Source organism: Tinamus guttatus, unplaced genomic scaffold (genome assembly GCF_059628265.1).
Source record: "Tinamus guttatus ecotype Peru unplaced genomic scaffold, ASM5962826v1 Tinamus_guttatus_pri_ptg000112l, whole genome shotgun sequence".
NCBI classification, from domain to species: domain Eukaryota; kingdom Metazoa; phylum Chordata; class Aves; order Tinamiformes; family Tinamidae; genus Tinamus; species Tinamus guttatus.
Window position 1 is genome coordinate 977,467 of NW_028288646.1, and position 17,035 is coordinate 994,501.

Below are 17,035 nucleotides of genomic sequence, written 5' to 3' on the forward strand. Positions count from 1 at the left end.
TGCACTAGCATGAAATATTTTGCAACTGTTCTGTGCATAGTATTCTTACACACCTTCAGAAAAGTATTTGACAGATTTAACTAGTTCAGGTGGTATTTGACAGAGTGGGTAGCCTTTACGTTTCTACTTGCTAGCATTTGGTTAGCTTGGCAGGGTGTGAGCAACTATTTGGATTATAAAATGGATCCTTGTAGTAGGTTAATTCTAATTCCAGGGATGAAAAGACGGACTTTTAAAGCTGATATAATTCAGCCCAGATTGATATTATACTGTGCTGCATGTTAGGATTCATATTAAGCTTTTATAAATGTAATATCACTCCCCAGATAGGCAAATTGATCCATGGATTTTGAGTCAAATGTTACTGATCTTTTGACTACACTGATTGTATTAGGAACTTTTGCTTAAACAGCAGCAATACGGAATGGTTCTATATACACATTTTTTAAGATTGTTACTGTTGAAGCTGTTCAGAGCCTTTCCTTGACTTATATGGGATTTTAATTCAGGCTGTAGATAAACTATGACTTGCAAATGTCATGATACTCCAGGAGACAATATGTTCTCTAGAAATATAGGAGGTAGTTTATGAACATGAACTTCATCTGCCTGCTCACTAAGAGCAGTAGACCTTGCTCTTTTCTTCAGTGATATATTCAATTTAAACATGGACCCTTAAGCCTGAGAGCAGATTTGCTTTTCAAAGAAATGGGACCTCAGGTCCTTGCTAGTGTGGCTGAAGCCACAGAAAGCATTAGCTGCTTGACCCATCACTGTTGCCAAAAATAACAAGTGGAGACAATCTCCAATTGAGTGACAAGAGAGACTGTGTCATTAGTGGTGCAGATGGGTGCTCATGAGCTGGCTGACTGAGTATCTTGATAAGAGCAGATCACACCCTTACTTTTGTCATGTGGAGACTTCAGCATGTAAATGCCTTCCCTGACTCTTGCTTTATCATTTAAGGGCAGTTTGTCTTCTTGAGCTGGGGCCAGAGGACCTGCAGAGGGGATCGCGGATGGGCCTGAACCAATGGGGCAATCAGAAACCCCCTCTTTGCTGGGAAACTCCATCAAAGAGATTGCTAGAGTCAGGAGGGTCAGGGAAATACCTGCTTGCATGCTGGTGTCGGCAGCGGGGATTTCTGCATCAGCTCTGCCTGTGATACCCAGATTGATTTAGCTCAGAAGCTGAATAAAGAGCTCTTACAATAGGGCAAAAAAAAAGAGGAGCAGGGGTTGTACCATTAACCTTTTTTGAATATGCTTCCGCAGCTGAAATCCATTAAGCATTTTGACTGAATACTGTTTGGGTTATAGCAACTTTGAGGTATTTTATAAAAATATTGTATTTCAACAATTCCAGTGGTGTTTCTTCTCTCTCTTTGCTCACAAAGTCTACCGGACACTCCATAGTGTTATGTTATGCTACCAATTTTTTTGTAAGACAGTTCTGTACTGATTTCAGTCTTGAGCAGCCTAAAAATTCAGCTGTACTGCATGAAGCATAGTTATGAGACATTATGATGAAAATCCTCCAGCAAAATTCATCACTGTTTATTCTTTAGGGTATGAAAGAACTTAAGAGAAGCTGAGTAAATGGAACGGAAGGGGAGATGACTTCAGAAAGCACAGTGCATTCAGAAATTTAGCTGACTTTCATGCTGTCATTTCTTTCTTGCAAATCAGTAGAAGCCAGTGAAATTCTGGCACAAAATGTAAACTAACTGTCAAAATGAAAAATATTTATCAAAAAAAAGCAAACTGCATTTAGCATGCTAAGTCCGGTTGCTCTCCAAGACAGCATATGCGGCCCTACATTGGTCAGAGGGTAGTAAAATGGGCTTTTTTTTCATTTGTCGAAGTGGAAGGCTGTAGGCTGGAAAATAAGTTGTTTGAAGAGACAAGAGGCCGCTCTGGGGTGTTGCTCCCTGTGAAACGGATACCGTTTTGAGGTTTCAAGCTGCAATGCCTCCTGCTGTTTCCTGTGGCGGGCGCTGGCAGCCCTTCTCGGGGCCGTGGGCCACCGGCATGGACATGATGGCAAGTGGCCCTTCAGGAGTCAAAGAGGTGCGAACAGGAAGAGAACGTGCTGGGCACCTCAAGGCAAGGGCTTTGGGTGTGAGCCGGTGTGTGTGATGGGCACCCTAGAGGCTGAGTGCCCACGGATATCGGGGCCACCACCTCACCTGCACCCACTTTTCAGAAAATGCAGAGACATGAATTTTAAATACAGAGGCTGCATTTTCTGTTCTTTTCTCAGCACGGTCTAGGCGAGGGTTTCTTTGGGATGACTACAGGCTCAGTCACAGAAATCAAACCAGGCATAAGAACGCTGTGCTCAATTTAATTAAGTTTCTGCTTAGTTTCTCCCATGCTTGGAGACCCCAGAGCTCCTAAGGACTCCTAAGGAGAAGGCAGCCTGTAAGGAGAGTGGATATTTGGATATAACCCCCAGTTTGGGGTTATATAATATAATTCACAGGACAGACAGGCTACTAATCTGTTCTGGGTGCCCATGACATGCACAAGATCTCCTCAAACCACAGCAACGATGAGGAATATGGAAATCCAGATGGAATCCATCAAATGCAAATGCATATTTGCACTCTGTACCTAAAAATAATGTGTCCACCTCTTTTGGAACATTTTAAATATTTTCCAGGCAGAGAGAAACTGCTTTCATCCTCATTAGCTGGAAACATGCACAGCCTCCTCCCCCTGCGTATCAGGTGCTGGCCTTTCTCAGTACATTTGAACTGAGTCACTACGTGAGCGGTTCTTTTGCTGCCGTGTTGCAATATGACTAAAAAAACAGTATGTACATATTGCTGCAGGAAGCATTTTGTAGACTGTCTCCCTCCTATGATATATTTGACAGATAAAAGGCACATGAGGACTGTAAGCGTTCACAGCTCGGCGTCTGCAGTGGTTTAGTTTCCCTGAAGGATTGGCACTCCTCACTCTTGAGTATTTTGAAAAGAAATCCCCATTCTTCTACAAATTCTGTAAAATTTTCCTTTCCTAAGGCCTGTTGACTCATGTTTGATTTATGACTTGAGCATTGCATTGAAAAATAGGGTCCTTCAGAAAAGGGAACACTAAGAAAATAACTTACGGAGCGTCACCATGCTGCTTTCTGAACAGTGATATATGTCGTTTTTCTGTGTTTCTTGCAATTCAGGATGAAATACAGTATGTGAAGCACAGCAGCTTAACAATTCCAGCACCACAAGACAAAATGAGGTTTTGCTGGTGCACGCAGTTGTCTTTTAAAAATGTGACTAGGATTGTCATTTGTTTTGAGCTAAATTGTGGATCCCTGACACATACCAGGGAGGAACTATTTGCCATAACTTGAGTAGGATTCCCCTTGTTTTTTGTCTTTTTTTCTTGCCTGTGTGTGTCCTGATTTAAACTACAAAGTCCTAACCAGACTGAAGCCACTGTAATACCCAAGTTAAACATCACTAACAGAGCCTAGTATGTTTTTGTCTACCTTAAGACTTAAAACTCAGTTCAACATTTTGGAGGGAATTAGGAAAAAAACTGTTATCAATGTGTGTGTCTAGTTATTTAAATAGGCAAATATTCAGGCTTGAAAAACGAACATTTTTTTATGCATCATCTCACCAGTTCAAAGATGTTGTAATGCTTTCTGCTTCTTCAGAGATTTTCAAAGCTGTTATTTAAGGAATACATCTACACCGACACGTGCTTCAAAATCCAATGGTGCTTGCAAATGCCATCAGCCAGGGTGAGCAGCTTGGCTAGTCGTCTAACTAACCTGCAAGGAAAGAGGTAGAGATGCCTAAGGATGTTTGGATTCCGATTTTTATCTTATGTCAATAGTAGAAAATCCTACTATGCGCCCCAACTAAATGCCCATGCAATCTGACTGGAAGAGCTGACACCAAATTAAAATAAAGGATATTGATGGAAACATTTGTCTCTCTGAGATACCTGAATTCGCTGAAGCCATTGCTGCAAATTGTCACTACACCCAGATTGGCAGAAACTCTGGCGAATGTTAAAGTGTTGACACCGCTATCCTGCTTTGCTGTGAGTCCAGTATGGTTTACTCTGCTAGCAATGTGGGGATCCACGCATGTTATTTTCATTAGAATTTAATAATAACTGCAGATAAATATATGAGAGAAATATAAATATGAAAGAGAGAAACCTTTATCTCCCTTAAATATATGAAGGAAAAACATTACAATACAAAATACAATAAGAACATGAAGTGTAATTGAGAGGCAACTCACTTTGCCTTATGTGAAAATACACATTTTGCTGATTGTCTGCAAGATAGCTTTGCTTCTCTCATTTACTACGTTTTAGAATATGAAGCTTAAAGCAGTTACAGTTATTTTTGCCAGTGAGCACAGGATGAAACTTTAAAATTGAGGAACTTGTAGCTCACACTGTTGTGGCTGTAACACAGATTCTTCTTTCAACACAAGATCCACTAAATAATTTCTCTTTTTCTCAGCCAGAGCAGAACTGACGCTTCAGTTTCAAAACTGAGAATGTTTTAAGGACTGAATCCATAAATTCTTCTCCTTATCTCCTCTCCTTCTTATCTTCTCCTTAGACCTTCCATAATGTAGAAAATATGCTGCTAGAAATGCACAATTTGAACATGCATGCAGAAAGGATCATGGTGGTGCCGCTGGTGGTGGCAGCTTTCAGAGATGTATGGGCTTTTCTCTAGGGACCCTTGTGAGAGAGATGGAAGGAAATATTTCTGGGGAGGAACATCCTCTCAGGGGCATCCTGATGAGTGAACAGGGTTCCAAGGATGCAGGAATTTATTAAATAAAACCAGAAGAAAGCATATGCAGGAGATGCCGGCTGCTGCCATATGTTTTCTGATCTGCAAGAGCACTTCAGCTTTCTTGCAGGGTTTCTGCTCAGTTCTGCTGTTATTTCTGCTCTGGCAGGGCGGCCTGCGTGCCAGGAGAGCGTTTCTGGTGGTTCCTTTTCGAAACGAGCTGGAAAAGAGACATTCAGAAAAGAGCTGGGCAGGTATTCCATAAACCTAGTGGAAAGCCGGGCTTTTGGAAAAACAGATTTTGGGGATGAGATAAGAAAGAGAAAAGAAAAGGAGTTGAGGCTGTGAATTCTGTTGAAGGAAAAGGTCCAGTTTTGGTCAAAGGTGGCCAAAAAGAGTTGTGTTTCCCATTGCGATTCTAACTGCTCTGTTTTTGCAAGAGTGAAATGCTGGTGTTTCATCACTTTCAGGAGGAATAAACAAGTTGGAAGAGAAAATGGCATAAGAAATGGGGAAATGTATGTGACAGGAAACACGCATAGTCCTTTACAGGCTCTGACAGCTGAGAGGGGTTCCTATAACATTAACGAAGTACTAGTGCATTAACAAAAGAAAGCCCTCAAAGTCATTTATTCACATTTCTTAGCATCAAATGCTAAGACTAGGTCAATAGTCTTATGAAATGTTATGTTGCCTTGTGAAATTTGCTTTTTTGCTTTGGGGAAAACTACCACTTTATGTGTAACCGTAAAGTGCAGTTTTACATCTTCAAGGATGTCTAGCCTGTAATAAAGCTTAAACACTGGCAGAGTGGAGGAAAATACGAAATGAGGTAACCATTTAATACAAGTCATGGAGCCCTCTGGGTTTTTAATGACTTTGCCATTTATTATTTATATTGCATCCTTAGCGCACACTTTGCCAAATAACACATAACAAGGCAACTTCTCAGACTATGGCTTCAAAATCAAAAGAGATTAAAGAACATACATATTGTTGTGTTTCAGTTTGGTATTAGCATTCAGTCTGGAGACTTTTTTCCTGTTGCCATTATATTCCAGATAGAAATAAGTTTCTTTAGATTTCTTATAACATTATTAGATAATACATGTCATGTGTTGCTTTGGATATGTCAGCAGCAAAATGAATGCTTCACATTTGAGCTCGTATTTATTACCATTTTCAGCATCTTGAGTGAGACCATGGTTATACATGAACATAGGTTCAACATTTGTCTGTTCAGCAAGGAGTGCATTTGCACATATTTTATTTATTTATTTATTTACTTTTGCAATAGCAGGTTTATGCTGTTCGGCAAACAAAACAAGTGTGACATCCAGGCAATTTATAACTTGATGCCATATGAAATTCTGTCTGAAAGAGTGGGTTTTTTTACTTCTGAATTTCTATTATCTTGCATTTCTTACTTGTTGGCAGCTCTGCTGTCTTGCTGGCTCTGACCTCTGCATCCTGCCTTTATATCCAAGCTCATGCTGCCTTTCATATCTTTCTCTGTAAGGACCATGAGTCCTTTCACCAATCTTCTGTGAAGTCAGGTTCAAGATCCTTCATCCCAGCTGATGATGACCTTGAAATGTTATTTATGCTGATCGTGTTTGTGTTTGTTTCCTCTCAAATTCAGGGGAATTTCACACTTTCTCTTCCACACTTTCCTCTGTGCTCTATCTCTCTCTCTGCTTCTTGTCCTTGACCATTGCCTGGTCTTCATCAGCTGTTTGGCCCTTTGCTGATAGTGCCTGTGCTCTCCTCCACATATTCTCCTTTACTCTTATACCCTTCTCTGCATTTTCTTCTCCATGTTTTTGTGTTGTCTATGCAACTTTGTAAGTAGTTTGGAGAAGAGATGGTGGTATTTGCCGTGGCTTTTGGGTTATCGGTAACTAGGGTTGTTAGCTGCTTGGTGGGATATCTGTGATATTTTCAGTTTGCATTGGGGATAAGAAAGCCCTGAAAGTGTTTGAGCTCTAGAAGCATCTCCACATATGGCTGATAAAATCAGAAGGAAAATATTGGGCCTGATACCACACTATCACTTAGAAGCATAGATGATCTTCATTTTTAATAATACAAGCAAAGCAGGCAGATTATATACAGAAAAGCAGTGTTTTAGAAAGTGGATTTTCTCCTTTTTGCTGTGTTGCTAGAGCCCCACACTTTTACAGTTCCTTTTCTCGCTTGATTTCCTTGTCTTTGTTTTACTGCATAAATAATTTCGGAAATGTCAGTGATTTTTAATTGTGAATTTCTCTGAAATCTTTCCTCTGAAGCTCCTGGTCTTGACTGGCCCGGGGTAAATGTGAGGGCTTTCTTGTATGCTTAGCAGAAGAGATTCTGGGCATAGGTGGGCCCAGAAGATCTGCAGGAAAGACTTTGAGTTCTTTCCCTACTTTTTTGCAGTCTGTTGCCAAAACTGGGATTAGACATAATCCCAAAATCATGTAGGGGTCGTGGTTGCCAGGAGGTTTTGCAGCTGGTAATAGATTTTACAGGACAGATGTACTTTGATGGGCAGCAGTGTCAACCCCCAGGGAAAGGAGAAGCCCCTTGGCCTGCTGAAATGGCCGAGATTTGAGCTGTGTGGGTGCAGTTTGGGGCTTACTGGGGGAGCAAGTCTGCACCTCTCCACTGCATAAGGAGAGAGCAAGTTTTATTCATCTGCAGTTCCCCATGATGTTAGATTGACTGCCTGAAATCAAAAGATACCAAGAGACTGAAAATGCAGAAAAAAATCCAGCTCAGTCATGCGGCAAAGCACAGTAGGAATGGCTTCATGGTCCGAGTACAAATACTCCTTGTGTCATCTAGGCCCATTTTTTGCACTGAAATCATAATTTCATGTCTTCATTTAATTGTCCTGTGTGTGTTTGTATTTACAAAAAAAAATAGTTAATATTGACTCCTCAGGAAATGTCAGAAGAGTGTGTTAAAGCAAAACCTTAGGCTTGTCCATACACACTTACATGTCTACACATGCATAAACACAGATATGTAAATATCTAACATTATTAGGATTCTGTGTATTTAAAAGATCAGTAAGTTACTGGAATAGAAGACCACGACCTCTTATTGCTTCAAGGTATGGTGGTTAGAACCACTTCTAATATTTGATTTTGATTTCAGTTGCAATCACAAGCTCCCTCATGCTGCGCAGGGTCTCTCGACCAAACTTATTATGTACTATTTTGTTTTTTCTCTGCCTATGAAAGTGGGAGTGAGTGAACAGATTTTTCTCTGGGAACTGTTTTTAGTCCTTACCCCAAATCTGCATCAATGAAGAAATAAGGCATAATACTACAACAGACGAAAGCACCGACCAAATTTCACATCCATTTTGATAGTGGTTCTCTTTCTACACCACAGCCCACTGACATGAGGAATCAATGTGTAAGTTCAAGAGAGCATTAAATCTGAAGCCCAGATAAGTTGTGCACAACTCTGTGTGGTTGTAGAAGGCTACAGCAAATCTGTTGTTTTTAAACTCCTCTCTCTATATCTTTATAGAAGTTTGGAATCAGTCTCCATAATGCAGTAATATTTTTAGTCTGGGAATAAGCATTTTTAATAGGCATTTTTTAATTTAAGTATTGCAACTATAATAATTGCTTTCCAGGACTAATTCAGTTTCTATTCTATTCCATTGAAATAATTCTGTGGTTAATTAATATGTAAGGAGACATAGGACTTTGGAGTCATTCTCACAAGTATAGATTAATAGATAGTCATGAAGAGTTTTCTGCCTAAGTAGATGTAAAGGATACAAGGAGGTAAGGGAGGTAAAAAGCAGAGCAGTGTTATGTGCATCTTCCTGTACTGCATGACGTGGTGGAAGTAAACCTTCCCTTTCTAGGCACCATTCTTAATAATCAAAAGGTGGGTAAGGTCAATCTAATCCCTTCTCTCTATTACAGCTTTGAAGAGAGGAAAGGCTGGAAAATTTCCGACCATCCATTGCTATCTAATTTTAGACACTAACTTTGCTGTCTTGCAAGGGCTGCTCCCTAAACTCTGTTCATAGTCAGGAAAGGAAATATCCTTCATAGGTTTCATTCCATCCAGAGCTCAGGAAACAGAAGAAAGACCTGCCACTTTTCTGCTGCTTTATCCTATACTAAAGGAATGTGTTTTGTGAACAGCAAGACAGAAATTGGTTCTGAGAGTATATGCTGCGTGTTGCTAATGGGAAATCGAAGCATCTCTCCGGGGCAGCAGGTAGTACACTCACCCATGCTTCTTGAAGAACACCTTCAGCTAGGATGGGCTGTGTTTGCAAGGTGGGAATTAGAACGACTAGCACAATTTTGTTTACTTTCTCCATGAAAGAACAAAGCTTAGAAGGTACAGGATTTAATTCCATTTCAATTTGTAAAAAATCCTGTTGGAGGTATGAGTTGAATCTGGCAAAAACAGCAGGATTGGCATGGATTTGATGTCTTACATACTCAAAAAATGAGCTGTTCTCTAGATCTCTGGGTGCAGGCAGTAACTGGGTTGTCTGCTCTGAAGAAGCATCCCAAAATTTTGATTCTTGCTGATAATTCCAAATGTCTTTGAGGTGGTGACATTGCCTCTTTTCCAATAACTACAAAAAGCAAAAGGCATCAAATAAATCAATGTGCATTCTTTTTGCAGCCCTGTCACTTGGAGAAGTAAAAATGGCATCAGCAGCACACTTCTCAGAGGAAGAGATGGTAGAGCTAAGAGAGGCTTTCGGCAAAGTTGGTGAGTGCAATGAGCTCTGCACAGTGTGCAGTTGTACCAGGCTGTTTTCTTCTAAACTGCCCAGCTCTGATGAAATGAAGCTTCCTTCAGCAGTCTGCTGTGTCACGGAAACCACTGAAAGTCATTTTCTTGCAACTGCAGATCTGCTAAATGAAACCGCATTAGCATGCTGTACTGCTGGAGAGAAATGGTGGAGCACTGAATAACAACTTTTATGAAATAACCTAGAAACCTGTACAGAAAACCATGTCAGAAATAGATTGAAGAGATTAAAGATATTTTCCTAGTACTTTTTCTTACTGGCAAATGATTTAGAAGGTGAAAGATTTTCATTTTAATGCAATACATTGAGGACTCCTTCTGCAGAAGAAGAGTCAGAAGTGAACAAATGTGCAAATGACCAGAAAAAATGTAATCTCTTTACTATGACCTTTTTATACCTAGGCATTTTTTTAATGTATGTTTTCTTTCTGGGCCTTTAACATCTCATCTGATTTGTTCCCCTTGGAGGCATGCTGACCTGTCATAGCCTTCCCAATTCTAAGAAAAAGTCCTTCTGTTTCTCACAGCTCACTAACTTTTATTAACAGATTTACCAGCCACACTGGATTATGTGTTAATCAGCTGCCTCTGCTGCTTCAGGTGATGATCTTTTGATTTCTGAGCACACACCAATCCCAGCTGGCAGTCTCAGACATCTGGCTCACATGCATGCCCAGTATATCCAAGGTGCTGACAGGCCAAATCTTGGAAGGAAACCCTCATTCATCTCCCAGGAATTTCCCTTTCCAAGTCCAGGTCCTATAGCTGCATAATTTCAGAAATAGCTCGGGTGGTCTTTGCAGTATATATTCATCTATGCTACTGATGCTGACGAATTAATACTGAGACATTTTTGCAGCATGCAGCAAATGAGGTACTCAGCCTGCAACTTAAATCACACAGGAAATTGGCATGTGGTTCTTTGAGCTCCCCTCTGCCTCTGAGCTGACAAAAAAAAAAAAAGACTGCATAACAAGAGACAGAGCAAGAAATATGTTAATATAAACTTTCCATATATTTTTATACATCACCAGAAGCTCTTTATGCAGTTCACATACTCTACTTTTAAAATGTAAAGGTTCTCTTTAAGAAAATCAAAACAAGCCTACATGTGCTGAACATTTATTTAAAAAAATCTAGAGTTCTACAGTTTGCTGGAACAAAAATGCTGATACTAAAGACCTACAGGCACAGCCTCTCTCCCCACATCCACGAAGAAATGAAAGGCACTAAAATATGAGGCACCTTTTGGAAAAACCATGCCCTAGCGTATATTTGCCATCATTTGTTAAAATGCTGTGAAGGATTGCTACCATTGTAGGAGATCAGAGAAAATACGATTATTCTACTCTGACCACTGTCAGTTTTTGGGTCTATTTGCATATTTTGTACATTTGTTAGCATTTATTATATGCAAAGGTCCCAGGACTTCTCTTTTACACAGTCAATTTCCCTTTTTTATTTGTGGGGATTTTTGCAAACTAATAGAGAAGAAGGAAGTATTTAAACCACAGTGGTGATCTTCATTTCAAATTAAAATCCTACTCTGTCACTAATGGATCTTGCAGTGGGCTCAGCAGGACTAGTCATGTTAGCACCATCTCAGAAACATTCAGCTTTTGACTTGAAGCTTCGTCTTCGTACTGAAAAACCAAGCACATGTTTTCTGATGATGTAACAGGCCTAAATCACAAGTTATATCTGTGAATATATGCAAGTATAAGGTGTAACTCAGTATCATATCAACTCAGTTTTCTTTAGCTCTTCTATAGACGGTATAATTTCTCTATAAGTCACTTAGATATCTGTGCATATGTAAGCCCTGAAATTTCAGTTGTAGCCATCTAAACATGGCTTTGTTAAAGTAATAATATATGTCAAAAATATGAAAATTCATCACTGAACTTTTTGCTTGTTTAACAGTGATTCTAATTTTTGGTCTAAATGTCAACCAGTCTTTATACAGAATGAACGATTCCTAAGGTGAAATAAAGACAAGCAGAGAATTTTATTTGGCTGATACAGGATCTAAATGGTTTTTTTTTAATCTTTACAGATATTAGTGGGAATGGCTTCATCCATACTAATGACTTAACAGATGTGTTGAAAGCAGCCAATCTCCCTCTACCAGGATATAAAGTGAGAGAACTTATTCAGAACTTGACAACCTCAGGAGATGGCAGAATCAGTTTTGATGAATTTATTTCAGTAAGTAAAATATTCTTTCAGAAAATAGCCTATAAAAAGAAATTCAGAAATAAAGGACTCTAACTTATAGATACTAATATAGAGTAAGTTGGGAATTTTCAATTCAAAATGTTGCTTTGACTGACAACGTCGTTTCCACAAAATTCACTTTTCTTGAGTAAACATTTAGTTTTCCACAACACCTTCTCATTATCCACATAGAGAATCGAAAGATTTAAATTTAATTCTGTTCAAATTCTTCACTTTAACTCCACATATTTGTACAGATTGAAAGTGAAAACTTAATGAAAGATTCCTTCTATTAAAAAGCTTAGTTCCTTTTTTGTTCAGAAGTGGGACAGAAGCAATTGATGAAATAGTAGAATTTCCCTTGGGATGGAGAAATAGATTTGAACATGCGGTTTTTCCAGGCTGAAACTTTCAGAGGCCCTCTTCCCTTGCACCCTGTTTTTCTGGTTTCACACCATGCATGTTTCTGTTACTGATCTTTCTTCCCTGTTCTGAAAACATAAAAACATAAGAACTGTGTATGATTCTGCTTTACTAAGGCACATAGATGTGTTCGTGCATGATTATATGCAGAAAAATTACATATAAAGCAGAGAGGGGTCTCGTGGTACAAATGCTCACAGCTTTAGCTTCATTTAATTGTCTAATATTTTAAAATTGTCCTGTGTGTTTGAAAGATTTTCCAAAGCCTGAAGAGCGACGATGTTGCTAAATCGTTCCGAAAGCAAATCAATAAGAAGGAGGGGATCTGTGCTATTGGTGGGACCTCGGAGCAGTCCAGTGCTGGCACACAGCACTCGTATTCAGGTAGGTACAGCTGTCTTATACTGGCATCACCCAGAGCAAATATTCTCTTACAGAGTACCTGATACATACCTGATCTTGGAGCAAAGCTAGATGCTCAGATCTTTATGAGCTTCAGTAGCAGTAGTAGTTACTCAGGCAAGGCCGATTTATGTCAAGGAGTGGTGAAGATGCCAAAACCTCAGAGCAGCATCTTTGTCAAAACCAGCACATGTTGTTTTCTTGGGATGGCAGAGCTGTGTCTGCTGCAGGAACCTTTCCCCAGCTTAGCAGAGGAGCAGGGCAGCCCTGCTGAGGACATTCTGCCAGCACAGCTCTCCATGCTGAACGGCAACACAAGGATCTCCCACTGCTCCTGACCCGCTTCCTGGAAGAGATTGCCAGTTCCCTGGCAGTTTTCCTGTAAGAGCACCTGTAAGCAAACAGTTCCTAAGCTTTTGGGAAGGATCAGCAGAGACCATTGCATCCCCACCTACCAGAAGCAGAGAGGACATCTTCTCTGAGCTACTGGGGTGCTCCGGGCTGCAGCTGGCACAGCGTAGCTACAGTACAGCCTTTAGGACTACAGGGAACATCTACCCACTGCCCTCTGTCAGAGTCCGGTACAGTCTGACCAGGTTCCCTTAGATATTCCGCTTGTGATGAACAGCTGAGCTCAGTGACTCCATGCAGTCTCCTTTGGGCTTCCTGAGCGGTAACTTCTGCCGATCTCCTCAGAGCCTTTTTCCACTGCAGAGGTTCATTGTTTGGTCACAGGCCTGTTTAGGAGACTCTTTTTTTCCTCAGGAGTTCTGTCTGGGTATGTAAAACAGCGATAGAGGCACTACACAGCAAACTAACGGATTTGATGTTGTATTCACAGAGGAGGAAAAGTATGCGTTCGTCAACTGGATTAACAAAGCCCTTGAGAAGGACCCTGACTGTAAACACGTGGTCCCAATGAATCCAGAAACAGATGATCTCTTCCAGGCTGTTGGTGATGGCATTGTACTTTGGTAAATAATACCCCTAGCTCTTATATGTGGAGACCATAAGTCTGCAGCATCTCACACCCTGCTTAAATTGAAGCTGCTGCCTTTTATAGTTAAGCTCATGAAACTGCAGATTCAGGACCTTGATAATGGTAGTTTTGTTGCTCCTTTTTTCTCAAAAAATAGCTCACTGCTTTCAAGTGAGTGTTTTTCTTTGCCTGCAGGCCCTTGCAATGAGATGGAGCCAAAGAGATTTGCTCTTAAAAGTTACTTGTTCTTATTTTTGATCAAGGCGTTCTTGGGGCTCAAACAAAGCAGCATGAGATAGTGCTTTTATGGGAATTTCTGCAAAATGAACTTCACGTACCATTTCACCTTGCTGTATTCTTGGCCTCATGTTTATAGTACATTCAGTATATAACACCCCCAAAATTGTTAAAATATTGCATGTGTGCATGTGAATGTGTAAAAGATAAGAGACTGACTATCTATAGGCATTTTCTTGACTTTCTATCCACTGCAGAAATTCTCTGGCTCTTTAGTTAAATTGTGGTGACAAAAACTCCAAGTCATTTGTGCAAGTGTAGCAAGAAGTGCATTTCCTGATGTATTTTCTTTCATTTCCAGTAAGATGATCAACTTCTCAGTGCCAGATACCATTGACGAGAGGACAATCAACAAAAAGAAACTCACCCCATTCACAATACAGGTACCAATTTGTAACAAAATTGCTGCCTTTTCCATTTAGGATGCTTTGATATAGCTAGAGCAAGAGTTAGAGGTATCAAGGTCCTCCCAACCACAACAAAGCAAAAGTGTCTATTGTAAAGGTTTATATTTATGTTTCATTTTAAAGATAAAAGTAATCTGCCAAAACAAAGTGTGTTTGTATGTGTGCTTAAAGCAGTTTATAAAAGTTGGCAGTTCAAAGCTTCAGACACCTTTGTGATAGATGGCATAAGAATGCAGAAGCAATGAGAGGATATGGTGAGGAATTCAAGTTGAAATAGCTCTGAGAAGGTTGAAAAATACCTCAGGACCATCAGGCAATCAGTGGCATGCCGCAGACTTCACACCTGCTCTATTGCAGTTCAGTGTCCTCACTGAAGGACTAGCTGTGATCCAGGAAACGCCGTGGTGCAGCTTGTCTGACCTGGAACCACAGCTTCTGTCTGTCTGCTACAAGTTCTGCTTTTTTTTCGCTTTGAACACTCAATCCCTTCTTCATTTGCATTATGTGCACATGTATGCAATTTAAAAATTGGACAAAATAGCAAATTTTGACCTATTTGAAGTTTGTTCTGTTTCACAACAGCAAGTAAAGCGGTATTTTTATCGGAGCAGTGTTTACGTATCTGGATATGAAATATAAAGAGATATATGGCATGGATATGAACCTCACCCAGTTTAGCCCTCAGCTACTCTGATTAGATGGAACATTAGCCAGGCTCAAGTAAGCTCAGAAGCCATTAAATTGGATTTTTATGCTGTATACCACATTTTTCAGTTCTAATCCCTTTGGTCAGCAGCATAGTTTAGTGATTCAGCCCAGATCAATCCCTGCCAGATATAGACATGATTTGATCAATATAGCTTCCACTTTAACTTAACCCTTTTACAGCTGTCCAGTAGAGAAAAGGTAATTAATTTGAAACACTCCAATTTTTTCAATTTATGAGAATTTACATTGTGCCTCTCTCTGCAATTTGCATCTAATCAAATCTTTCTGTCATGCCAGTCGTGAAATTCACATGAAAAATTGCAGATATGTGCGATAAAAGGCATTTGCCAGACTCCTTTGCTGGCTTTACTTGTGCTCTGTTTAGTAAGGCACCTTTCTGAATATTCCAAAATTTGGGCCAGATTTCTTTATACTCTTTCTTTGTGAAAGGGAAAGCAGTGCTGAAGGAACATAGCATTCCTGTAGCATTACTTCTTTGTGCCCTTCACTATCAATAACTGAATCCCCTTACTCCCATCAAATGCTCCCAACAGAAGACTCCAAGCCCCAAAGTTCAAAAGAGAATATATCCAGGCCTGTCTAATTTTCACATTGGCTAAACTGAAAAGTTAAAAATTCAGTAGGTTTATTCATACTGAGTCCTATGACTGTGAGCTTTTTATAACATTGCTAACTAGTAACCTATTTGTACATTCGAAGTTAGGACTTTTGCACAGTGTTTAGGGAGAACTGAACTTGGAATATCCTCTGGGTCGTAGCTCCTTCATTCCTGCTTGCGTGCAAGCCTGAATGGAGGAGGACTTGCCCCAGGCTGAAGCTGAGGTTGCATTTGAGTGTGTGTTATGTGTGTTGGCAACATGGATATGGGGAAAGCCTGGCTTTGAGAGCACGACTGCATCGCAGCATCGCTGTGGATGTAAGCGTAAGCTCAGAGCTCCAGTGTCCTGTGACAGGCAAGGTCAGACACCCAAGCCTTTTGTCCTGCCTGCAGAGGTTGCTTCTGTCTTTGCATTGGGACCCAGAACTTACCTGCAGTCCCAGAAAATTCTTGGCTTCCTCGCTCCAAGTACTCAAAGCCGGGCAGACCTGTTTGCTATGATGTTCATGGTAAAGGTGCTCACTGATTTCACTAGCTTTATCTGCATTCCCTGGCTATCCTCTTAGCTCTCTAGTTCTTGCATCATTCAGAGGATCTCTTCTTTCCCTAGGAAAATCTGAACCTGGCCCTGAACTCTGCTTCAGCCATTGGGTGCCATGTTGTTAACATTGGAGCTGAAGACTTGAAAGAAGGGAAACCTTACCTGGTTTTGGGTCTTTTATGGCAAGTCATCAAGATTGGACTCTTTGCTGATATAGAAATTAGCAGGAATGAAGGTATGTATGGCATTTGTTTTCAATACTGTGCTATTATCACTGAACTATCTTTATAAAGTTTTATTTTTTTAATTTTTAGTTCAATTTTTTATTCAATCTCTTGACTGTCTTCTCTACTGCTCTCATTTCAATTGTTTGTATGTGCAGGGCCAATTTCAAACACATGAGGTCAGGAATGATGGTCAACACCCAGGTGCTTTAGTATTTTGGCACCTTGATCAACACAAAATGAATCCTTTCTAATCTGGGGTTTATGTTGCATTTCAGAAGCTTCGGCTGTTTTATGCTTCTATTAAAACTGGTGCAAATCATCCCCTTTTTCTGTGTGAAATTAGACGGATAGAATCACAGAAAAGTCCTTTGGTCCAGCCATCCAAACATCTTCTTACAGCAGAATCAGTCTCTAAGTTAGATGAGGTTGCTCAGGGCCTTGTCCAATGCTTTCTAGGTGACCTGTGCCACTACTTAACCACGCCCACTGCATTTTTTTTCTTACATGTAGTTAGTATTTTCCTTCCTGTTTCTCGTGACTATGTCTTCTCCTTTTGCTGAGAAGAATATGGCTCCATCCCTTCTTGTAACTGTAGAAGAAAAAAAAAATAGTTCCCTTTCTCAGACTCTTATTCGGGATGAACACAGCCAGTTTTCT

General features: G+C 40.2%; 1 protein-coding gene across 3 annotated transcripts in view; it reads left to right on the forward strand.

Annotated features, from left to right (window-relative positions):
* The window catches only part of LCP1 (lymphocyte cytosolic protein 1), a 41,730-nt gene that overhangs the window by 14,025 nt on the left and 10,670 nt on the right, over positions 1–17,035 (forward strand). For all 3 annotated transcript variants that reach the window (XM_088521030.1, XM_088521029.1, XM_088521031.1), the window contains exons 2-7: positions 9,427–9,516; positions 11,615–11,766; positions 12,453–12,582; positions 13,442–13,574; positions 14,178–14,259; positions 16,221–16,386. In XM_088521030.1, the coding sequence (XP_088377156.1) occupies positions 9,450–9,516; positions 11,615–11,766; positions 12,453–12,582; positions 13,442–13,574; positions 14,178–14,259; positions 16,221–16,386 (730 nt within the window). In that variant the 5' untranslated portion in view covers positions 9,427–9,449. The remainder of the gene's footprint in view (positions 1–9,426; positions 9,517–11,614; positions 11,767–12,452; positions 12,583–13,441; positions 13,575–14,177; positions 14,260–16,220; positions 16,387–17,035) is intronic.